Genomic DNA, 27,140 nt, shown 5'->3' on the forward strand with positions numbered 1-27,140 from the left:
AGCACTGTCCTTAGCATATTTTGTGAAAAAAAAAAAAAAAAGAAAGAAAAAAAAAAGATACCTAGACCATCTGCTCGAGGACAAAGTCAATGCCCAGGATAGCAGAAGGAAAGATAAAAATTACCTGAGCCATTTAGGAATCCAGGGGGTGGGATGGAGAGCCCAGAGAGCAAAATGTAAACTCAGAGAGGGCAAAGGCAAGAGTCATAGAATATCCCTAGGCCTTGAAACCTAATATGGAGATTTCAAACCTAATCCTACTGAAATATTAAACTAGTTTGGATGGTGACTCCATTTTACCTACTCGTTTTCCCTGTTCGAACCAGAATATCTAGAAACTATTAACCTATGTCTGTCCCATCATTGTATGTTGGAATCAGATAACAAATTCCTTTAGGTTCAGAGAGCCACACAGGGAAAAAAATTGTGCCCTAGTGGGTATTTGATAGATTATACCAAGAGCCTCATCTGCACCTGATGTAGAAGACAGATGATGAGATTCGGGATTTTTCAGCTGATGCCATAACAGAATGAGAACTTTGGGGACCTTAAGATGGGATAAACATAATTTGCATTTGCGAAGAATGTAAATTTTGGGAGGCCAGGGTATGGATTGCGATGCTCCAAATATGGCCACATCCTAATCCCCAGAACCTGAAAATATGTTGTGTTGCATGGCAAAAGGGACTTTGCTGTTGTATTTAAGGTAATAAATCTTTAAAGAGAGAGATTAGTCTGGATTATCTGGGTGGGTCCAGTCTCATCACACAAACATGAAAAGCAGAGAAGTTTCTCCAGTTGGAGGCACAGAAATGTGGAGAAAGTCAGAGATGCCAAGCCTGAGAAGGACTCGACTGTCCATTGTTGACATTCAATATGGAGGGCAGGGCGCAGGGATCTCAGTCCTAGAACCACAAGAACCAGAATTTTCCCAATTACCTGGATTCTTTCCCAAGGCCCAGGCAGCTGGTGCATTGACATTGGTCTGCTGAGATCTTAAGCAGAGAATCCAGCTAAGACATGTGCCTTGACTTTGGACTTACAAAATTCACAACATGATAAACTTGAGTTGTTTTGTGCTGCTTAAAACAAACAAATGTGTAAAATAAGAAACTCTTTAACGATTCTTTCAAATTAGATCGAATTCATGGAATAATCTCCAAGAGATCATTTCACTTGTCACTATTTTTTTTTTTTTGGTTGATAATTGAGTTCATAATTTTGTATTCTCCTTCCCCAGAAACCTAATTCTGATCCACAGAAAAGAAATCAGCTACAGTTTGGAAACACCTACAATTTGCAAACTGATATAAGCCAGCAGTCATCTTTGCTGAGGCCACCTTTCCCACATATCACTGTTTATTTAACTTGAGGTATTTTCAGATGTTTTGGAAATGTATCTATTGGCTTATTTTGCATGTTTCTGTGTATGCTTAACCTCTGCACCTTTCTTTCCTTTCCTTCAAGTATTAGTCTGCTAAGGCTGCTATAAGAAAATACCATAGGGGCGCCTGGGTGGCTCAGTCAGTTGAGCATCTGACTTTGGCTCAGGTCATGGTTCCAAAGTTGGAGCCCTGCACTGGGCTCTGTGCTGACAGCTCAGAACCTGGAGCCTGCTTTGGATTCTGTGACTCCCCCACTCTCTGTGTGTCTCTCCCTTCATCTCTCTCTCAAAAATAAACAAACATTAAAAAAAAATATTTATTTATTTTGAAAGGGACAGAGTGTGGGCAGGGGAAGAGCAGAGATAGAGGGAGACAGAGAATCCCAAGCAGGCTCTGTGAGGTCTGGGCATAGAGCCCCAACACAGGGCTCCAACTCATAAAACCCTTAGATCATGACCTGAGCCGAAATCAAGAGGTGGAAGCTTAAGCAACTGAGCCACTGAGGCACCCCGAATGCATTTGAAAAGCTAAGCTCTTATAAGGTTTCAAGCTGCATCACGTGAAAAATAGGATTTGGAATGTTTTTCAATAAAAGCTGTAGACACATTCTAAGAACAAATACAACTCAATTTTTCTTTATTGATCTAACTTAATGGCATTATTAACACTTCTACGCTTTAGGAAACACCTGGTCCAGTGCCTGGCATATAGTTTTTGAATAAAAAAAATGGGTGCATGTTTTGGTTCCCTTGAATAACAGGCAAGAAAGGACTATGACCATAACCGTTTCTCTACTTTCCCTGGACCGATGACTGTTTATTGAAACAGCAGTTTCCTTGGGTTCCTCAAATACTACAGAAGTAGGCCCTGTATTATAAATGAGTGCGAGCTTGAAACAAGTATAAACCGTTACCATTAATGGCGTCCTATCATAAAGCTGCCAGAAACACTGTCTGGAAGCTGCCGCCAGATTCTTGCTTTAAAGCTTTGTAACTAATTACTGACCAAAACAACAATTTTCCTTAAAAAGAGAACTCCCAAAAGAGAGTTTCATTTAACACCAAATCTCATTTAAATGACCTCTCCAAGGTCTAATAAAAATAGCAGAGAAAATGGCAATTTACATACATTAAGGTAAATGTTGCGGCCTGCAAAAATTGTCAATATGCTACTTGTTACCATTTCAAAAGCATTCATTCCCCATATCTCTTATCTGGATGATGTAGCTTCGAAAGGAATTTCAGGCTGCTGGTTCTAGAAACAAGATGTGGCAGAAAGAGACCCACAGGCTTCAACGTAATGAGACCAATGGACTTTTTCCTTCTTAAGAAAGTTGACTGACATTTTCAAGGAAAGAGAAGTGAATTCTCTTCTAACTTCTTAAAGAAAACGAACACTAGTCTAGCATTGAATGTTTACATTTAGGCTTGACACGTTAGGAAACTTGAGTTTAACGGGCAAAAACTTAGGAAACATTCCTCAGACAGCACTTAAGGGTTCAGTAAATATTTATTTCTTTAGCATCTAAGTTGAGCTAAATACAAATTGTACATAATAGTACAGGCAAATGATGCAGTGCATAGCGGCAAATCCATAGGATAGTCAAAGGGACACACTGTCCATGGTCTTTGCACCTTACCACTAGATGATAATAAGTCTCATGGCTTATAATCAGTGAAAGAAATAAGAAAGCACATGCTGTTATGGGCCCAGGCAAATAAAAGGAAGCCATATAGGCCAGAACACCCCAATACAGTACTCTAGGTATAAGCCACTTAAACACAAACAGAACACATTCAATTATAATGAGAGCCAAAACATTAACGCTACCTTTCCGAGAAAAAATAAACATACCAGCTTAAATAACACACTCCAATCAAAACAGTGTTCGTGGAAAATCTATTATTTATACCTGATTCAAATGCAACAGGTGTTGGCCTGAAAAATGAGCACTGCTTTCGAAAAAGCAACTTGATGTGATGATACTCTGCTGTAAGAGCAAGAACATGGACTCCTTATTGTCATCATAACTGCAAGCACTCTCTCCCGGGATCTCAAGTTTCCACACGAGGCTAAGCAGTTCTCTTAATGTCCCTGTCAGGCTAAAGACAACTCACTTTTAAGGTCAACAGCTGTTGTGTTTGTTTCATGCTTAACACCAACAGGCAGAACTATGTATCATAGTTTACAAATTGTACAAATGCTCATAATCGCTAGGAAGATTTACAAAGCCCTACACCCTATTGCAAATATTAAACACTCAATAAAAACATCCTAACTGTTCAGCTAATTTGGGGAAACACAAAAACTCCAAAATATATACAGAATTGCCGCTTACTAAACAAGCAAAGACTTTCTACTCCCTTTTATGTAGATTTCTTACTCGCGTTTATTTCTAGTTTAATCCCTGTTTCTCCAAGTTAATAGCTTTGCATTGAAATTTTCAGTGATAAACACATAGGAAAAAAATTAGCAATGTAGAATGTTAGACATGGAAGAGACCTCACAGATCATGAAGTGAACCCTCTTGGAGTTGTAATCCTACTTGCTAACAAATCTTCATCTCTGTAGAGCTGACATAGAACTGAACGAGGAGGTGTGCACGGCTTGACCTCAAGGCTCATCCTATACACCGGGCCTCTCTGCTTACAGAGAACGTCCTAGCATTGGTCTGAAAAAGCAGGAGACCGATCCTGCATGGAGGTGCCTCTTTGAACCTAGGATGGGCAGTTACGATTCTTTCTCAGCTTAACGTTTGTTCCTAGAGGGCATGATTTCTCTTCACCAGGTCTCTGGGGAAAATACGGTGAGTCAGGGCCGACTCTTAATTCCCCCAAGTCTTGTAGGTAGCTAAGTACATGCCCTTCCTGAGTTCAAGAAAAAGAGGATAAAGCTGATCAACACATTAGTGATTTTCTAAGCCTGGACATTTCTCAAAGGAGACCCTGAATTTGAATTCTGCCGCCAGACCAAATAAAAGACTGGGAAGGCGTTCTGTGGTAGGTTTCAGATTCTCAAGGACAGCCACATAGGTTGTTGGTTTGTCTTTTGAGATGGCAATACAGCTTTATCTTAAAGTACATCGTGATGTGTTCCTGTGGTGCAATGCATCTGCACACGTTTGGGGGAAGAAATGGGGAGACAGAGTAAGAAAAGGGAAAAAAGTATATATGTATGGAAATTTAGTGCACTTACTCAATTGTGGACTTGAGTCGTCAACATTCTCTTATAAAGATGCTCTTAAATTAGCATTTTAAAAAGCTCCCTCTCCTTAATGGTCATCTCATATTCCTTGAACAGCTTCAAGGTATATTTAATTCTTAAGACTTATTATCAAAGTTATTTTCCTCAGTCTTATCTCTTCAGTTACGAAACATTTTAGCTCATAAAGGACATTACTGTTATCCTTGTTAACAACTGCTTATATGCGCTATTGGGATTAAAATGTCAACTAAGTAGGTGCTATATGCCTTACTTAAAAAAAAACAAAACAAAACAAAACAAAACAAAAAAACCTGAAGAGAAAATCCTGCTTTCCTTTTTCCTGTATTAATGGAAGAATATTTTCAATAAATCGTGCTTTACTGACTTATCTGTTCCCTTCGAGTATTTCAGACATAAACTTTGCTAAGGACCCCTGTGATCTGTGGTTACGGTTCTACTTCTCCACACTGGGTGGGATTTTATTGAAATACACGCTGTTTTCAGTTAATACTGGTGGGCGGCAATGACCTCCGGTGGATTCTTGAGGAAACAGCAACTGGGTTTTTCAGAGGACGTTCTTTTTCAAAATATTTCTATCCTTCAGAGCTTTTGGAGCTTCATGGCTTAACAAACGAACTTCTTAGACTTTCTTAAAACACTTTTGGGGGCGCCTGGGTGGCGCAGTCGGTTAAGCGTCCGACTTCAGCCAGGTCACGATCTCACGGTCCGTGAGTTCGAGCCCCGCGTCAGGCTCTGGGCTGATGGCTCGGAGCCTGGAGCCTGTTTCCGATTCCGTGTCTCCCTCTCTCTGCCCCTCCCCCGTTCATGCTCTGTCTCTCTCTGTCCCAAAAATAAATAAATGTTGAAAAAAATTAAAAAAAAAAAAAACACTTTTGTATTTGTTAATTTTCAAATGAAAGTATAAGCTATTCCAAGTTCTCCACACCTTAACTTTCTTAATTATATACTCTGTAAGCTAGCTTTGAAAGTTGAAATGAATATCTAAGTATTTAAATAAACATTCGTAATTTTTTTCACGTGTAATTCACTTGTTTTTAATTTTTATTTAAATGAAAAATCTCAACAAAACTTCCTATATTAGAAAGGTAATCACTACATTAAAAGGGGAAGGACGGACTTGAAGAAATAAGCATTCTCAAAAACTTTGGATACTATTTATAAAAGTAAACATGCTCTGGATATCTCGGTAGTTAAGTGACCCCGTGAAACAATTTTGTTATTTGTTAACATAAAATAGCGAGGAAAATTAGATATCTGAGCACAAATTGCTTTAATATTTTAAAGACAATAAACATGTTTCTGGAGTGTCCTTTATATTTGAGGGAAGATTATTTAGAAGGCGTAAAATTTAAGTTTTAATAGAGCTTCAGGGCTACAATATCTTCATTTTTGGCCTGTGAGGTAATAAATTATTCATAAACACATTATTTCCATCTTAAAGTATGACATAAGCAGTGAGACATTTTTAAGTTTTTTTTTTTTTCTTCTGAAAATGGACAGGATGTATTAACAGAAACTGCTTTCAAATCTCTACTAGACAATCTGTAAAAAGAGAAAAAAGAGAATATACTTTTTCTACCACAAGAGGGTAGCAAAAACTTTTTCAGTTAGATTTCTAACTGTAACTTCATCTGTTTTTGGCATATTTTGCTATCTTTCTGAGAAGTTATCTTAATGTCATTCTTTCTGCACTGGAGTGAAATTCAAAGGATGTGTTTTCATCATGAAATGTAACTGTAGAGAATGTGGCTTATTGAATGTTTTATGAAGGGCATGAGCCTCAAGGTGACCATAATTTTTCTTTCATGGTTTACAATAATTTCAACACACCTGGCTTCATAAAACTCATGGTTTAGATACTAATACAAGTTTTGTTTTGTTTTTTTGTCCCACTAATACAATTCTTAAAAAGTACAGACAGTTCACGTGAGAATGATAAAGTATTTGGTATTCTTTACCTTTTACATCGTGGTGGAAAGGTAGAATTCAGAAAGATTAAAATATATATTTAATTTTCACATGATTATTAACATCTCTAATTTTTCAATATTCCAATAACCATAAGTCTTCCAAGAGAAAATAATAATTGCCATGGAAAAGCAGCCAGGTACTCAAAACTACAGACAAGGTCACTTTTTGATAAATATTGTTTAGAAAAGTTAGTTAACTTTATGTGATTTTTAACCAGTCAAATGAGTACGTATAATAATTTATCATAATACCTTCACAGTCATTTCTGTATTACAGAAATCTGTTAAGCGATAAGAAGCTGGATGGTTTCTCATTTTGTTTGTTTTCGGTTCCAAACATAAATTCTTCAGAAGCCAGGAGGCGGTGTCACGCCGTCAGGAGTCCAGCGTGTGCCTGGGCAGGCGATAGTGCTCAGCTTTGGGACGAAGCTTCTTCTCCTGTGGGTTGGCGTACTTCCACTTGGAAGGTGACATTTTAAGCTTTTTCCTCTTCTTATCTGTGCACCAGACCTTTTCACAGTATTCTTCCACTCTCTGGAAGTTGCTATAACCAATCAGCTGTAAGAATTCCTTGTACCATGGTTTTGCCCCCTGTGGGATGATACTCTGGGCAGGACAAGGCATCTTGGGAGGCCCGTCCTCTTCCAAGTCTTTGTGAAACATCTCCTCTACTCTCTCCTCTTCTACTACCTCCAGGGTAATTTTGCGGACGGTATGGACAAAACCATGCTCTACTGTCTGGCAAAAATAGGTCCCAGCGTCCATTTTTCGTACCCTAAGGAAGAGTAAGCCAAGGTCCATCTTGACCACTCTGTCATCTGTCTTCACCTGCAAGAACAAGAAAATAAATGGCAGTGGAGTATTATCTAGGAGAGAACACCAGCCTATAACCCTTTTACTATCATCAGATTTTTAATTTTTGTTATTACATGATGAAATCCTGAGAGTCATACATACATATGAGAGAGAGCAAGAGAGTGAGAGTGACTGAGAGAGGGGGAATGACTAATTAAATCAGGTGTGTGTGTTGAACTTACTTGAGATCACTTCATATAATGATTTTGACGTCATTTCACATCAATATTATTAAGAGGTGAGTGAAAGAGCTTTCTCCCTAATGATTTCAATTAATCATTAGAAAAAAATATCTACTTCAGTACAGCACTCAAAGTTAGACTAAAATGAAGATCTATCAAATTTATTTTTTTTCTTAGTAGACAGCACAAATGCCATTTCTCCCATCAGTAGATCAAGGGTTCTTCCCTGATCATAAAGACCTGGGTCTTCCCCAGATCATAAAGACCAACATTTCCATAAGGATCTCTCTTAAGAGAGGTGAGAAACCTTCACTCTCTTTCTTTACCAAAAAAAAAAAAAAGAAAAAAAATCATCCATTAAATGAGCATGCTTATATTTCTACAAGGCTTTCTACTTAACAGAGACTTAAAATCAAGCCAGAAACATCCATATTCTTCTCGGAAGAATTTCACACTCTAATAATTTTAAGTTTGCATATAACTTCAGGACTCAAATACCTTATGTTTGTGAAATAATAGGTTATGCACATTATTTCTATAAATTATTACAATTCAAGGTAAGAAGAGCCCAATAAAGCTTTTGATAAACAGCTCATATCTTATTACCGATAGTTGTACTAGTGAGTATATGATTTCACATTAGACAAATCTAAATTGAAATTTTGGCACTAACTGTGTGATCTGGGGCATTTATGTATATTCTCTTAGTTTTCTTTGTAAAAGTGCAGATAATCCAAATGTCACTTGAATGTTGTGACATTTCCATAAAATAATGTATAAGTGAGAACACTTTGTACAGGGCTATCAACACGGACCTCTACCTTTCCTGTATACATTCTTCTAGCTAAAAACAAACTGGTTTTTGTTTTCAGATGACCCCAGATTATGCCATGATGGTATAAAGGTGACTCACACCTTACTGGCTGACTTTTCCCTTGAGAATACAAAACAAAAGCGATATTCTCCTTTGCCAGTATAAAAGGGGCATACGGACAACCAGAACCACTTTGGCAGCAAAGACCATTAAGACAAGCACACTTTTGCCCCAGTGGCAGGTATTGGCAAGACCTGCTGGGCTCACCTTTCCTGAACCTTAATCAGTTCCGGCACGTCCAAAGTTGCAATGTAATTACTCATGTGGACTCATTTATATAATCTGTGAATAATGTGACAAAATGGCATTAGCAGTGTAGTAAGAGATGCATCTCAAATAGGAATGTTAAAGACAAATTATGAGACACTCAGAGGTTTTTTTTTTTTTTTTCTTCAGCCACGTAGGTAAATAAATTACTCAGCAGCTTTAGAGTGACACAGTTGGGTGAAGGGGCTCCATATATCCTTGATATAGGCTTCATTTAACTTGATAGGACTATGTCCAAGTAGGCAAAATGTTAGCTCCACTAACTCAGGAAGTTCTCCCGTGAGGGATCAGGAAGAGCTGTCATGCCATAAAACACACTACATACGTCACTACATAAAACAGTTGCTTACTTGGTGACAGGTTTTGCTGAGAAAGTATCCTTGGCAACTGCCACAGCCAATACCTCTCAAATGACTTGGAGTCACTGCTCACATTTACCCCTACTTAATCCATAAATTCACCACCATGCCTTGGATGCTTCTGACTCTGAAACACAACCTCCATTGTTTTTAAACTTATGGCTGCATTTGGCATAGAGGGACCCGCCTTCTTAAACTTTTTTCTGTGTGGTACCTGCCATTTTACTATCTTGGCTCTCCTCTTGGTTCTTTCTTGGTCTCTTGGTGTAGATTTCTCATTCTCTCTAAGGCACAATCCTCTACCCTTCCCTGATCTCATGTTTTATTTGCATTCATTTGGTAAGTCTTCTGTTTCCTCATTTCAACCAGCTTCCCTAAGACAGATCTCACACACAGATTATCCACTGTTTTGTATTTCCTGTTAATTACAAAACACTGACCGAAACTTACACCATCCTTATTTACAATCCAGTGTCTCTCCACACAAACTGCACCTCCCCATTTACTAACTTCCTTATTCCTGACAATTACATTATTCTTCTTCTAGTTCCTCTGTCCTCATGTGTTGTCATACTTCTTACTCATTATTATGTGTTCATAGCCAACACATCACAAATTCCTATCAACATCTCTTCTGTGGTGATGGTGGGAAACATTCATTCCATTTCACCATTTTCCCACGTTAGACTTTCCCATGTTAGGCTCTTCTATTTTGTGACTGATTCTTTGACTTTATCTCACGGTAGATTCCTCCCAAATCTTCCTGCTTTCTGTGTCTGCTGCTATGCCCAGCTTGATTCTGTTTCGGGACCTATGCTGTTGTACCTGCCTGTAGGGACTTCCCCACTGCTGGTTCCTTATTGGAAAAGACTGAATGAAAATGTCATCTCTTCAAACAGGCCTCCCTCACAGCACTGTAAGAGTGTACTCCTTCCCTTATTACCACCATGTCATCTGTTAACCTTTCTACAAGTGGGCATGCAAAATTACCTGCAAAAAAGAACAAGTCCTTCAAGTAAGTTTCTTTTGACTAATACCTTTCCCCTTTATTTCAACAAATGTGTATTATTTTACTCTGTTTCAAATTTCACTTCCTTTTATCATGCTCCTTATTCAGATTCTATTGCTTGCCCAAGCAAGTGAAAATTGTTCAGTTAACCAGATCTTGCTTTTTCTTTTTTTAGAGAGAGAGAGAGAGCAAGCAAAAGAAAGAGAAAGCAGGGCAGAGGTGCACAGGGAGAGAGAATCTTAAACAGGCTCCATGCTTAGCATGGAACCTGACACGGGGCTCGATCTCATGACCCTGGGATCATGACATGAGCCGAAATCATGCGTTGGACACTCAACTGACTGAGCCACCAGGTGCTCCCAAATCCTGCCTTTCTAAATCCGTATTCCAAAACAGCTTACTGCAGTGTTTCTCATAGGTTTGGTGGAATAGGTACGTTTCTGGTGATCAATCAGTTTTATACAAAGACTTCGACTGTTGTGTTTAGTTTTCATGATAATGTAAATTAATAAACTGTATTTGGGATCGTGGGGAAGATCAACTTCGTTGTTAGTATTGGTGTTTATCATAGATTCTGAACTATTTTCAAAGCTTTAACAGTTTCCAGCTGCTGAGAACAAAGATGAATGTAGTATGTTAATGATACGTTCCAGCCAGATGAAAACCAAACAACATCCCGATGTAGTAACGTACATAAAAAGTTTTGAAGTCACTTGTATCAAGTGTTAGGGGGATTGAGTCATCACACAGCAAAAGTGCTCCAGGCAGATGTTTTATACACTCATGGACACACACACATATATGGTTGTCTGTGTCCCATGTTATGTTCATGGAGATGCCTTATTTCAGTGAAAAAAAAAAACAAAAAACAACACATTAGATAAAGATTAAAAACTGCAAGTATTTATCTTATTCGTAAATTTATTTTGTTTCTACATTTGAATACAAGTTACAAGCAAAAATATGCACTTGTTTTATTCTTGTGCATATTTAATAAACATTTTAATATAAATTGTGCCAGCAGCACAGGACGTTTTACATTCAACAGCACAAGGTGGGCACAACCTGTAGATACACCAGAGTCAAATCTTCCTCTTTGTAACTCCTGTACTCATTTCCTTGTAGTGCCCCTTTATCGCTTCCATGTCTTATTCTAGTCTTACCCTTGCTTTCTGATAGCGAACTCCCTTATACTGTCTACCAATCCACTTTTTAAAATTTCTTTCCAAGTTTACATTTTCATTTCTTAATGAATATTTTCTTTTCAGCCAGATAGGTCTCATTTCTTTTTGTAATTCACTAAGCATTCACATTTGTAGCACAGAAGCTGGTATTTGCTCCTCTTCAAATAATTTTGTGATGCAAGTTTTTTCCTTTAACCATATGACAAGTTTCATAAGAACAAAGGTCTATCTCTTAATTATTCTAAATAGTCCATAATGAGTAGTGTGCTCAGAATATAGAGAAATGACAACATACTGATTAGTCCAGAGTGTGCAAGAATGCAAGACAATGGGATATCCCAGTAACGGTATATCCAGAAGTTATTCACCAGTGGATTTACTCCAGAAGTAAATCCAATAAGGATTTAGACAGGAAGGAAGCAAAGATGATTTGAGGAGCAGTTAGTAACTATTGAAAGGGCTATGCTTTGGAGATATAAATAGGAAAACCACTTGTAGGACACTGTTTTCACCTGAAAGGAATCTGCATACCAACACCCTCACTGAATACGATCCTTTATCTTCTCCCTACTCTATATCCTGTGCGAATGCAAATATGAAAACAGGAAAGTCATCTATCCTAGTTTCTGGCATATACCAACCAGTTTATGAAAGTGTTCTAAAATAAAACAAAAAGCAGAAATGAAGATAAATACAAATCCTTGACCACTGGATTAGGAGTGCTTATTTTTTCAAGCATGTATTTCTTTCAAAATCAGAAACCCAACTTGAGAAACACCGCACTGTGTATATATAAAGTCCACACTGGTTCAAAGATGTGGAGGCATGACAATTACAATGGGAGCTGTCCTACATCATTTATTTGCACATTGGAGATAGTTCCTGTCTCAGAAGAGGTCTCCCCTCTTGGTTATGGTGTTAGAAATTGAGAAATAAAAGACATTTCAATTCTGAAATCTGGACGGCTGTATGCTATATGGACGTTAAATCGCCTTGAAAGTTAAAGTATCTTCCATAGCCTATGGATACCCAAAAATAAAAAAATGACTTAGAAATTTGTATTTGAAGTCCTTCCATGATTTAATCTTTCCACTTGAGTCCACATGGGCACCTTCGACAGCAAATCTTGATTACACAATTGTTTTCATCAGCTGTGCTTTCTCTATGTCTGAAGACCTGATTTCCTTGTTCAAGAAGATGATACATAATATATCCCTTTATCAAATATTCCTATAGGCAATCTACAAAAATAAAGCATTTCTTACTCAAAGTGGTTTTAATATTCTGAGTTATAAAGATTGATTCAGTATGTTTCGTAATGTCTAACAAAAAAAAAAAAAGGTAATTGAACAAAGAACTCTGCACATCTGGTAGCTGGTCAGGAAGAAGGAGTGATTTCCATGTGTATCAACCATATGGTTCTACACTTTTCATAGGAAAAGAACAGACACAGGCCTTGAATTGGTTTCTTTCGGAATATATTTAACAATGAAATTAGTTTTAGTCAAGAAATAAAGGCCAACAATTTATATAATTGTTTGCTTATCCGGCCTACCTTCAATACAAAAAAAATATTGGTTGACTTACAAAAAATATGTCATAATACAGCATAAAAATTAAGCAAAACTTCTTTTATAAAAGCACTTTCTAAATCTGCTTTATGATAGAGAGTATTACCCAACAGAAACAGAGTGAATTACTTGATGGCACATTTAGGGAAACCTATCACACTATATAAAGAAATAAAGTTGTAGGTATATACTTCAGATTAAAGACCCAAATGTGGAAAACCTATTTCTTTTAAGTTTATTCATTTATTTATTTAAAGAGAGAGCCTGAGTGTGTGTGTGTGAGAGAGAGAGAGAGAGAGAGAGAGAGAGAGAGAGAGAGAGAGAACGCATGCATACGTGTGAGTGGGGAAGGGGCAGAGAGAGGAGGCGAGAGAATCCCCATCAGGCTCCGTGCGGTCATGAACCATGAGATCATGACCTGAGCCAAAATCAAGAACCAGACTCTTAACCACCCAGGTGCCTCAATTAAAACGTATTTCTAGTACAAAAAGATGCTGAGAGGTCATAAATATGAACTCAAAACCATACTGTAAAAACAATGTTACACTGAAAAACATCAACTATATCAGAGAAAAGCTTGAACATTTATATTCAAGAACTAATTAATGTACAGAAGATTCAAAGGACTCTAACGAGAAAAATAGGGAAAAAATATATAAACAGGCAAATCAGAGAAAAAACAACCCAAATGTTTAATAAGTATGCAAGTTAATGTTCAATCTTACTAGTAATTTTAGAAATACGAATTTAAATAACACAGCACCTCATCCCAATAAGAGAGGCACAAATTAGAAAATACCAAAATTGGTGAGAGTGTGGGAAAATGAGAATCCACATAAACTGCTTTGATGGTACAGATGATGCCAAACTTCCGGAAAGCAAGCTGACAAAACTGTAGAAATGAAGGCTGTCAGAAGGCAAGAATGCAGAGATTTGCACTCACATCTGTAGGAGGTTATGTGAAGAGATGATCCTTAAAGATGTCGTAGTGGGAATTAATTGGTCCACTCTTAGGGGTGTTGATCAACTAAGAGCAATGAATGAATGCTATGGGATATGGGATATTGAGTTGCAGTCAGAAACAATGAAATAAAGACACACACGGCAACAGTGATAAATTATAAAAACACAGTGTTGAGTTATAAAGAGAAACAGAGTAAGATCTCTAACTCAATAGCTTTATTTTTACAGTTCATGAATACTCAAAATGCTATATTCTTGTTCAATATAGTACAAATGATGTAGTATTGGACTTAATCCAATCATTACAATGCATGCATATGGCAAAGCAAAGATGAAAGTGGAGAAGGGTGGTCCAGGAAAAATTAAGTCAAACAAGAAAGGAGATCTGTGTGAACCCATTACGACAATGTGCTATGAACTAAATAATATGACTATAGTGATTATCTTGGTTTGGCAACCAATAAACCAGGTCTATAAGATATATTCAAGCTATGGTATACTGTTCAAGCTATAGAAATCATATGATTTCAGAAATAATGCTAAAAAAATAAACAGCAGTGTAAGGGTAATGTTTTATTAAAAATTTCCAAAGATAAGAATAATCAGGACAATCAAGATGAAGGGAAAATAGGAGAGGATCAAAGAAAGATAATGTTTGGACACATAAATGCTTATCATAAGGCACTAAACAACTACCATATTTGGAGTAGAAAGTCAACACTAAATTACCTAGTGACCAAAGCAAAGGGGAGAGTATGATAAATTCTAAGACCCGAATGTCTCTAAAGTATATTTTTGAAGTTATTCTTTACCATAGGGAATATAGTCAATGATATTGTAATAGCCTTGTATAGGGACAGATGGCAGCAAGCATAGCACAGCATATACAGAAGTTGAATCACTATGCTGTACATCTGAAGATAATGCGACATTGTGTGTCAACTATACTCAAATAAAAAAATTATTATTAAAAAATAAAGGTACTCCTTACGTCAAGTACACCTTTCTCTGGCAATGAGGTCTGAGAAAAAAATCTCTTCTGTGTTTTCATAAAATGAGATATAGGTGTCCAAACAGCAGCATGACAGTAAACACAGTAAACGCAAGTACAGTTCAGTATAAGCTATTCTTTGGGACTAACACGATGTGGTATGGATACAAAGTTCTATGCTCTTGTAACTTCATGCAGATGTACCCTTTTTATTATCTAGAAGACTATGTGAACTATAACTTTCACTGGAACAAAAGAAATTAAAAAGAGAATTCCTATGTTTGCTCTTTTTGAAGGTCTACCATGTGCTTGACACCGGCCTTGCTGCATTACCATGTTAGTGTAATCAGAAGCCTCGAGTCAGAGTAATCTTAGTGGGATAAAACACAGATCTGCATTTGATTCCAAAGATATGGGAATTTTAATTTTCAAACATGTTAAATATTCTCTTGGAAAATTAACCAGAGAGGGTTCTATCTAAACCACTAGATCAACTTCCATCCTTAAGACCACAAACTTGCTCTATGTTTTCCTTTTACAGGAACTGTGTCTTTACCACTGTGAAGGAAAAAATGAAACTAATGGGCTCTACTAATTATTTCAGAACTAAAATATGGAGCAAATGACATTATAAAAATATGCTTGTCAAGGCTGAAAATGTAAATTATGAATATCTACTTGTAAAGAATTGTTAGTTTAGAAAAGATGAACCGAGTTTTTTTTAAAGACTGAAATGGAAACACCAAAATGGCTAAGCAGATGTTTCAAATGAAGCAGAGTTCATGCACTTTATGTTATGACAACAAGAAAAACAAATAATATTCATGTAGAACAAACCTCATGCTTTCAGTACATGTATATAAAGACAAAATCGTAAACTTATGGCTGTCATTGATCCCCTAGGCTTCCTGTCATGGGTTACCATTGGGAAGGTCAAGAAAATATGGGTCATCTAGCAAACAAGATAGAATAAGTATGAAATTTCACATCATATCTCTCTCAGTTTTGATGACATAATAAATGTGCAACATCAAGAGATGTAACTTGTATACTCCATTTTTCTTTGTTCTGTTTTTACAAGAGAAGCTGTCTCCACAATGCGCTGAATCATCAATAAAATTATGTTTTACTTAAAGCTGTGCAAATTCTGTGTGGATGCAGTGAACTCTGGAAGGGACTGCTGGCGGATAAGGTAACCATGCCTCTTAGATTTCTCAGCAGTAATTAGATGACTCTGATGAATTTATCCTACTCAGTAGGTGGTCTGAAAGCAGAGTTCAAAGTGACAACTTGTGCCATCCAGTTAACAAACAGAATTGAGAGAGTGGGGTGAAACTGAAGTCTTGGGGTTTTGATGTCAACTTACATTCTCTCTTGGATTTTTTATAATAAACATGAACATGCGCATTTGTGCATTATTTAAGCAGTCTGCACAATACATATAATCAGCTATTTTAAAGTGAGAGATTTTATTTTTAAGACACACAAGCACACACACAAAATATTTTCCCTTAAATAAAGAATCTACAATGGAAAGATCAATGAGGATTAAGGGGAAAATGAAACTTCCATGCTTACCAAAGAATAGATTGTGATGCTGATCTTATGGGCCAGCAACTTTCTTGCCTGCCTTTTACCACTTTGGAGAATATTTTATATGTTTTGGGATTGCCCCCCCACCCCAGTTTCTTCACTTGAAATTTACGTACATTTATTCAGTTTCTTCGTGGAACTCTACCTTGTTTACAGTGTCTTTGGGATACACATTGGTTTTATCAGTAAAGGTCTAGTGAACAAAGTCTGAAACACACTCCAAGAAACTATTCATATGGTTTGGTTTTAACGAAAACTCATTCCAATGACATTATAGTGCTCAGCACAAAATGGTGGCTTAGTTATTCGTGAAAATATTTTTTTCTCCAAATACAGAGATATTTTTCAGAATAATACTTATTTAATAAAGCTTCACTCTACCTCAAATCAGAGGCCAAAAAACTTCCTGTAAAGAGCTATACAGTAAAGGTTTTTGGGCTTTGTAGGTCATATGGTCTCTGTTATAAGTACTCAACTTTGTGGTTATAGGATGGAAACATCCATAGATTCTAGGTAAACACATGGGTGTGGCAGTTTTCAAATAAAATTTTATTTACAGAAGAGGTGGGAGACCAGATTTGGTCTCCAGACTGTAGTCTGCCAAACTTCTGCTTTAAATCGTCGTCAGGTTCAAAGACATACTCTATCTTCAGGTTAAAATCATATACTCCAAACTTACAACATTCAAAGTGAGTAATGTATTAAGGTAAAAAGTTATTTACTTATGTTACGAGTAGCTTGAACAAACTAAGGTTTTCTTTATCATGATTACTGAGAAGTACACATACTGAATAAACATTTAAAACTAAGCAATAAATACATAAGTAAATTTTCCCTCATTTACTTAGTTTTAAAATGTAGTGTTTGTGCATTCTAGAGAAAGAGAAATGTACAGGGAAATACTTCAATTGTCCAACCAGTGTCGTAACAAGTATGAATTCCTTTCCTTTGGAATGTTACTCATGATGAAATTTTTGCAATCATTTTGGGAACTTATAAATTCAAGTATATGGAACTGAGAATCTATAAACTAGCGTGTATTATTTCCAGTGCTTTAGTTATGTTTATAACAGTTTTGTCCTCTGAAATTACAAAAATATAATTTATATATCCTTATACATGTAAAGAAGATTTGAACTGATATTCCAAACTTAAATAATTATGGAATGAATTTGGAACAACTAAACTTGGATTTTGTGGACAAAATTATCTTCCTTATCCACATACATAAAATCTTTATTTTCTTTTTTCCCCCTTCAGAAAATGAGTGGTTTTTCTCTTCCTTCTTGAAACTCACTCAACTTTTGTCTATATTGTCTCCCACAAGCTCTTTATCTTGCTTCATCAATTAGCTGCACATTTTCTTCTTTATGGCTTCTTCCCTTCAACCTATAAACATGACTAAGTCACATTTTTTCTTAAGTCAAAAACACCTGGAAGTTCTCTCTACTCTTGTCTCTCTCTGTTGACCTCTTTCTCACTGAAACCTTTAGGTAAAATACACGGCACTAGCTGTTTCTAATTCCCCACAGCCTCATTCATCAGCTGACCTATTGTTAGATGGCTCCTAGCTTAACCATTCCACTGAGCACATTCTCACTGGACACTAGGTACTTATGTTCTGAAAATTTCAAAGTTTTCACTTCGTCTTATAGAATTTGTCTTCTAATTTTTCCTGGGATGTGGGTTTTCACTTTGCTTCTAGGCTTTGCTCAAAATCACTTCTTATTTAGTCATTCTCCAAGGTAACCTACACAGTTGGAGTTACCATGACATTGTGACTAAGGGTCTAGAATTGAAAATAGAGTATCTGGTCTGAAACTCAAACTCATTTCACAGGCTATGTAATACTGTGAAAGTAACTCAATCTCTTTGTGCTTCAGTTTCTTTATCTATTAATTGGGGACAACAATACCAGGTATTTCATAAGACTCTTGCAAGGATTAAAAGTATTAAAATATGTAAAATTCACAGAACAGTGCCAGGAACACCATAAGTGATATTGAAGAATAACTGCTGCTATATTATTCTTACTTTTATTACCTCCATGAATTTAATTACTACCTCTTTGCTGATGTCTCTCACATATCTCTTACCATTCCAAATCTTTCCTTTGAATTCTATATTCCTGAACATACATACACCACAGGAAAGCTCTACCTAAATGCTTTACTGAAGACCTCGGTTCAACATGGCCAAAAATGAATTCAACATCTTCTAAACTTTCTATTCCTCCCTGTGTTCTTTAAATCATTGTTATTGCACCATCTACTACCAAAACATCCAAAGAACATGTCAATCATTATGACTGCTTCTCTTGTATCTCACAAATTAAATGCACAGCGTGTTCTCTCATAAAAATGAAAACCTTTTTTTTTTTTTTTTTTCCATTCCTACTACCATTGTTCAGTTCTGGTCAAAAGTCTTCCATGTGTCTACTGAAATACCTTCTTAAACAGTCTTTGTGACACCCACTTATCCTCAGAGCTTACAAACAAGATTCAAGAGTAATGTGTCTAAAAGGTTGTCTAAGGTGTTCTCATTGGCTTATAAATAAAGTGAAATGGTTCCTTGATCTGTGTACTCATTTGTGTATCCTCATTTCCAGCCACAGATCTACACATACCACATTGTTTCTCATCCCCATCACGTGTGCTCATCCTATTCTCTCTGGTAGTTAACTTCTACTCATCCATTAAGACCTAGCTCACATGTCACCTCTGCCTTGAATATTTTCCTGATTGTCTATCATGCAACCTCCATAGCCAACCTGTTGGTTGACAGTTTTTCTTTTCTCGTTTCTTTTTTTTTAATGTTTATTTTATGATTTTGAGAGAGAGCGAGCGAGCGAGCAAGCAGGGGAGGAGCAGAGAGCAAGAGGGAGACACAGACTCTGAAACAGGCTCCAGACTCTGGGCTATCAGCACAGAGCCCGATGTGGGTCTTGAAGTCACAAACTGTGAGATCATGACCTGAGCCAAAGTCAGACACTTAACCGACAGCCACCCAGGTACCCCATCTTTTCTCATCTTCCAACATAACTTTTATTATATTTATTATATATACAATATATTCAACAATATAATTATCAGTTTACATTCTTGTATTCACTTTAAGACTATAGGCTTCTAAAGGGCTAAGGCCTTTATTCATTACCAATTAAGGTATCCTCTGTGTATTTTTTATTTAAAATTGTTTTTCAGTGGTTTATTTTATTAATTTTTTTTAACATCTATTTATTTTTGAGAGCCAGAGAGAGACAAAGCATGACTGGGGAGGAGCAGAGAGAGAGGGAGACACAGAATCTGAAGCAGGCTCCAGGCTCTGAGCTGTCAGCACAGAGCCTGATGTGGGCTCGAACCCACAAACTGAGATCACGACCTGAGCTGAAGTTGGACACTCAACCGACTAAGCCACCCAGGCACCCTTTCTCTGAGTATTTATTGAGCTCAAAACACTAATTGCAGACACTTTAAACAGAGAGGAGACCAGAAAGTTGAAAAAGTATTCATTCCACCTGAGAAGTTACATAGCCTTCAGGATTCTGAATAATAACAGAGGGCATGTGAAAATCCCATTGCTATTATGTGTATGAGGCAGCCACATGTACATTATTTGACCTTGAATATAAAGGCACACTGAGAATTAATGCTGCATCACATAATATGAAAGCTTATGTCCCTAACACCTCAATGATTACCAGCTTCTGTCTTTCTCCCTACCTCCACATACTATATTCTTAATACAATAACTAAGACAATCATTTTAAAACCAAATTTTGATCATGTCATGGCTCCACTGAAAATGACCCAATGGCTATCTATTTAATTCAGAGCAAACACCACAGCCTTTAATAAGAGCCTAAAAGCCCTGCATGAGTGGGCCCTTTACCTTACTTTTTGACTCATAGTGTCTTATTCTCCCTACTGCTCATTTCTCTCTGGCCACACTGCCCTTCAGTCTGGTGTTCCTTGAATATATCAGGTGCACCACATCTCAAGGGCCTTTACACTTACTGTTCCTACTGTCTAGAAAGTTCTTCTCCAACACTGCCATATGGCCTACTACCTCAGTTCTTTCAAGTCCTTTTTCAAATGTCACTTAGTGAACTTCTTAGTAAGACTTTCTATGAACACCCTTTTAAAATTGCAACCTCCCCCTGCAGGTAATCTCTCTTGTATTTGTCTTCTTATCATCATCTGATACATTAAATATGGTTCTTATTTAGTTGTATTACTATTATTTTCATGATTCTCATTATCTTCCTCTGTTCTTCAGAATACCCATTCTATGAAAACAAGACATATTGGGTGCTCTTTAGATAAATTGCAAAATAATTAATGAGGCATTATTTTAGTCAAAAACCTAAGAAAATGAAGTGGAATGCTCTAGTTTTCTATCTACATTGCTCAAATGATTGAGGACTCTTATTTTGATATAGTCCTTCTTCTACCAACAGGCATAGAGTAGAAGCCTTGAAGGGCAATTGACAATGAAAATACACTGATGCATATATTGTATAATAAGGATTCTCAGTATCCTTAATATATATATATATATAACATATATTATAAAAATATATTTATATTTAATATATTTTTATATTTATATATTTTGTTATATATTTTTATAAAATAAAACTTTTATAAATTTTTATATATTTTATATTATATATTTTATATTTTATGAATACATTTTATATATTTTATATTTACATTTTATATTTATATTTAACATGTTATATTTATAATATATATTATAAAAATATATATTTACATATATATGTATATATACATATCAAGCAGTATCAAGCAGTATAAGGGTCGTTTTTCAGGTGTCATATTCTAGAATCTCTGCTATATAAGGTTTTCCATGCGCTCCATGTCCCAGGGCATGGAGCTGAAACTGTATTTAGCATTCCAATTTCAGAAGTGTGGTTTAGTAGAAAGAACATAGACAGCTGGATTTGAGATGACTTTACTAGCAGTCAGTAACCAGGAAAGGTATTAAACATTCTGTGTTTCAATTATGTCACATGTAAATCATGTCAAATAAAATGGTACAATCTATAAAATGCACATAGCAAATCGCTCGGTACTTAGACAATGATTAAATGTGAAGCATCTCAGCTATGGAGTCAGGAATATCTGAGTCCAAACCTTGGGTCTGTCACAGATTTTGTTTATGGCCTATACCTCTCTCACATTCCACATTTTTAAGATTAGGTTGATTACTTCTAATGTTCATTTGTGAGATATAAAAACAAAAGGTAAGTCACCTACCCACTATTGCAGCTCCTGTGGTCAGTAGATGCACACAGAATGGACTTACCTATAAAGCCTCTTCTATTAAATCTTTTCCCTCAGGATATTATAGTAACGGATGCACATCTTAACTAACTAGGTAATTGAGTCTAGGGAAAATACTTCCTTATGAAGTACCTACACAACAGGCTTTCAATAAACATTTATGGAATTCATGAAATGTACAGAGGTTGTGTTTCTTGCATGGAATTTAAGAAAGCATGAGACCATAAAGTGCATCTTTGAGAAAACAGCAGTAATCCAGTCTGGAACTAGGTAATTGAATTTCTAGATGCTTTCTAGAAATTCAGCTATGTAGCATTTCAAAAACTTCATTTGAGCAAAATTTTTATCTACCTCAATATGTGGTTTCCAGATAACTTGAGAGGGCTGAGTCTGAATTTGCAGACAGAAGTTCCAGACTCAAAAATTTTGGTTCCAGAAAAGGAATACACACACACACACACACACACACACACACACACACACACAGTTTTTTACAATCCAAATTTTTTACAAAGCTTATGGTCTGACTGCAAAGCAATGACTTATGGATTGTAGTGTCTGTGATGGATCTTGATGGCTACTGTCAGGTGTAGTCTAAAAGCACTTCCATATGAGGAAAGAAATGGAGTGGATAAACTTAAATATATTATACAATGGTCAAGATTTGATAATAAAGTAAGTATCTGTCCATAGTAACTACCATCTATACATAAATGGTCTTTAAAAAAAATTCTAAAAGCTTCAAAAATAGACTCTAACATTTAGGACTTTTAAAAAACCCTCAGAGGACACACAAAGTTATTCTGCTTTGTGTATTAAGCGCACACATCCATCTTTTTAAGAAGGTAGCAATTTTGTGCTTTGTTCTAGATTGTGAATAAATCAATATATATTGCTATGTATACAGAAACCAAGTATTATATTATTATTACATCTAATGCAGAGTAAATTCAAAATTTCAAATATCACTAAATACATCAGTCATGGAAATTTGAAAAACAGGGACTAAAATTTGGGGAAAGGAGAAGCAGATTATATTAACAATATGAGAAAGAAGCTTATAATTGAACATTGATGGATGCAGCATGTCAAAATGATTTGGAAAGGATTTCCAAATGAGGCAGATTATGGTGAGTTCCAAATTAGAAACAGAACATACTAAGGGAAGAAAACCACTGATGAAAGAATTACTTCTCTGTCTTCTGAAGCCATTCAACCAGAGGAGCTATAGAATATTCCCAGGTCCTCTCCTGCCAAGTGAGTTATGATGGAATTTAAAAATCAAGTTCACATCAGATTTGTGGAATGGAAAATATTTTAGTACCAAATCAACAATGTATTTTAGAGCAATAGGCTATAACATTTTTGGACAGATGTTTATTCTTATGACATCATGAAAATTTAGGGGAATTTTCCTGTCTCTGAATGCCTTACTATATTATCTCTAAAAGCCTTTGTTGAGTGCCTTCCTCTGTAATAACTATCCCAGGAAACTGGGATTTATAAATTTAATCATCTTCCAGGATGTATTATATAATTTTGGACCAAAAACATGTAATACTTTTAGTTTCACAGTAGACTAGAAAAAAAAAAGGCATCAAAAGTCAATGTGCTGTACATTTGGAATCTATAGTTGATGACTTCATTGATTCACTTTCTATCTACTATGCACGTATTAACTTCTCCCTGGGTCCAAAGACAGGTGTCTAACATTTATTTCCCTAATTCAATTTGCAACCTTCTTTTCACTATGGAACATTTTGCTAGAATTCACCAATATCTATTTCTTTTTAACCAAATTTCATTCTATTTTCATAATTCCACTTTTGTGAAAATTGAGTTCAAAGCCCACATTAGCATCAACAATGCTTTATCTGCCTTCACTAATTGCTTCATGCCGTTGACTGTGCCAATATACAAGCAGATTTCTAGACTTGCATAAAAAGATTAGCCAGTAACTGCCTCTACAGTATTCCTTATGTGTAATTTAAATGCTAGGGTGCTGAGGTGGCTCAGTGGTTGGGCATCTGACTCTTGTTTTCGGGTCAAGATCTCACGGTTCATGAGTTCGAGCCCCATATCAGGCTCTGTGCTGACAGTGAGGGGCCTGCTTGGAATTCTCTCTCTTCCTCTCTCTCTCCCCTCCCCCATTCATGAGCATGCATGTTCTCTCAAAATAAACAAACTTAAAAAAAAAAAAACAGATTTTAAATGCTTCCTATTCTTACATCTACAAAAGCAGCCCAACTGATTCCTCTCTCATTTAGATCATAATAAAAATATAATCTCTATCAGTCAATCCACCTAAAAGGACAAACAGATGCCTTTCTTTTATTTCCAGTGGGCAATAATGGGACCCCTATGTTGAATTTTCATATGTGATTCAACTGCTTTATCAAACAAATGTTGCTGGTGTTGTTTTAATTCTTTTATCCATATGTCTAAGATATACATGTTAACGGTGTTTGAATTTGTTATTTTTCTAGAACATTACCTTGGGTGATACAATTTAAGACTATCATTTTGACATGATACTAAAACCATGAAACTATGAGTACCTCCTGAATAAAAATCCAATTTTCAGAATCCAAGTTTATTTTATATATATACACACACACACACACACACATATACACACATATATACATATATGTAATTTATTTACATGTGTAGGCACTTTATATTTGATATATATACATATGTATATATATTTACATGCCTATTTATATACATTTGAAAATTTTAAATATACACATAGGTTTTTATAGCATTTATAAATTGTATATACATAGAAATCAATGTGTGTATTTAAAAATTTTTATATGTATATAAATCACACACAATAAACAAATCCACTCTTTAAATAACACATGTATAGCATAATAGACTAATTCATTTTTAAATACCAATAAATCATCATCTATTTACTATCACACACCATATGCAAGACAGCATGGTGTGAATATGCAGCTATGAATTACCTCCTCTTTTCTTGTGTCACGTCCTTTCTGCACAAACCAGATAACTTTGGCTTGCAACGATCGTGGGGTACATTCCAGCAAAGTACTGTTGTTCTCTATGCCATAGGCCAGTCGCTCTTCAGTCTTATCCAAAGCGTCCCCTACAATATACATGTTAATATTAACCTTAAGACTTAAATTTTACCAGTAATATGTTTAAAAGATTATTTATATCTCTGCAGCAAAGTATCTTTCATTACTGCTAATTTCTAAGCACAGTCACTTAAAGTAGTTATTTAGAGACAATGGCATACCAAAATCTAGGCTTTAAAAAGGTAGTGCAGGCTATGGAGAGGACCAGAAGGAAGTAACTGGGAGTGTGGGTCCAAAGGACAGGCAGTCAGTCAGAAAGTACGTTAGTGTTAAATGCATGGAGAATCAGTGACAATATCCACTGATAAAGCAGGCAAGAGAAGGGGAGCACCAAACATTCATGTAAGACACCGGATAAACAAAATTCATGGTAACAAACAAAAATAGAAGGCAGAAATCGAGGTAATACAGCATTACATAAACAGAAGCTTGAGTGAGATTTTGTCAAGGGATTGCACTTTATCTAGATATTGGGTTCCTGCATTAAGAAAACAGTACAAAACTGAACTACAGACTTCATGACCCACAGCTTCTTGATTATAATCTATATCTTGGCCCAGAGAGGCTCTCACTGGACTTGAACTCTAATGTGCATATGGGCAAGTACACTTAACTGCAGTGGGGAATAAAACCAAGTGGACGTATTCACTGGTGTTTTAACCAGTATCAAATTTATTAACCACAACCTGGGATTTTTTCCCTTATGCCTGAGTCCTCCTCACTTTCAAAACTGACCCCTAAGTCTTCCTAGACGAAGATCCTACCTTCCTCCAGCCAATGTTCTCAGAGGCTTATATTCTGAACCAAACCCTCAGTCAGTCTTGGGTCTAGCGAACTGAGGCTGTGTAACCTCTGCACTGTGCATAAGCACTGCTGGTCTCCCAGTCATGATTCTTCATCTCTCTGTCACCTCCTGGTAAAACTGGTGATGCAAATCACAGCCTGTTCCAACCACCAACACGGTGTGAGGAGTCAAGAGCGTAGTTTTCTGTGTTGTCTGACTTCCTTACATTTGCTGGAGTTGCAATTTCCTCTCATCCTTTACTCATCAGACCACCTATTACCTTCCCTCAGAAACTCACATTTGCACCACCAGCCTGAGCTCTAGGCTTCTTTACTCTAGTGGAAGAGTTAAAGCTTTTCATTTTGTTTTATCCCAAAGCTTAGTGGTGACTTGATATAAGTTGGATCACTCTTGAAAAGATTATTGTAGGTTATGTAACATGGTAAAGATATTTCCAGGGTTGAGATGGAGACAGACTGTGGCAGAATCTTTTCTAAGATTCCCCTGTTGTGAGGTCCAACAGCAAGGTTTCGTGGTGGCATACAGAACTTACTTTCCTAAGTAATTAAAAATTCTATGTCCACATATAGTTAAAAATTTTGTTTTAAAATTCCACTATGTGGAAGAAAAAAGGAATACTTGCAGTAACACTGTTCTAGTACATATCAATCACAAAGAAAGTAAAGACCCTTTTAAAGAGTTTCCAGTGTCTCTTCACTGTACACCCTGAGTAACCCATAGCAATTGATTTTCTATGGATTACCGACAAACTGCTGTCCAAAGCATTGCTGAGCTGCGTTGCCATGCCGAACATCTTGTCTGCGGAACCGCCTGGAAGAAAGTAAATGTGCTGAGGAGATGTTCAGATTTCAATTTTCCAGACTTTAAAATACAGCCAACCACATAAAAGATTCAAGTAGTATTCTGCTACTGAAAAAAATTGATCAGTCATACAAAACAAGGGTAAAATTCAAGTTTCATAGTTTCCCATATTTTCATTGAATGTTATTCAATGGATAAGATCTACATTCAACTTCTCTTTAAGTGTCCATGTAAGTTTGAATTCTGGATCCTGAAAAAATTATTATTTTTTTAAAGTTCGTTTCTTTTTTCAGAAAGAGAGAGCAGGGGAGAGGCAGAGAGAGAGAGAGGGAAAGAGAGAATCCCAAGCAGGCTCCATTGCTGTCAGCACAGAACCTGATGCAGGGTTCAAACTCATGAACCATGAGATCATGACCTGAGCTGGAAACAAGAGTCAGATGCTTAACCAATTGAGCCACCCAGGAACCCCCTCCAACAATAATTAAAGAAAGCTCTCTTTATGTTTTGTTAAAAATCTAGTGCAACAAGAATTCCTCTGTTTCAAATGGGTGTTTTGGGTGCTAGGGAAGGTATGCCAAAAAGACAATGGGATTTGAGGCAGACTATTTGAACAAAAAATCATAAAACTCCTTCATATAATGGAAATGCATACAAAAAAGGTAAGGGTATTTGAACCCAAATATT

The 27,140-nt window shown here is 36.3% G+C and overlaps 1 protein-coding gene across 1 annotated transcript in view; it reads right to left on the reverse strand.

The window, feature by feature from the left end:
* Positions 1–5,479: 5,479 nt before the first annotated feature.
* SEMA3E (semaphorin 3E) overlaps positions 5,480–27,140 on the reverse strand; it is a 113,990-nt gene continuing 92,329 nt past the window's right edge. Inside the window, exons 14-16 of the mRNA XM_030307862.2 lie at positions 26,398–26,465; positions 24,719–24,858; positions 5,480–7,408 (exon numbers count right to left, since the gene is read on the reverse strand). Coding sequence (XP_030163722.1) covers positions 6,956–7,408; positions 24,719–24,858; positions 26,398–26,465 — 661 coding nt within the window. The 3' untranslated portion in view covers positions 5,480–6,955. The remainder of the gene's footprint in view (positions 7,409–24,718; positions 24,859–26,397; positions 26,466–27,140) is intronic.

This window comes from Lynx canadensis, chromosome A2, assembly GCF_007474595.2.
Source record: "Lynx canadensis isolate LIC74 chromosome A2, mLynCan4.pri.v2, whole genome shotgun sequence".
Classification (NCBI taxonomy): domain Eukaryota; kingdom Metazoa; phylum Chordata; class Mammalia; order Carnivora; family Felidae; genus Lynx; species Lynx canadensis.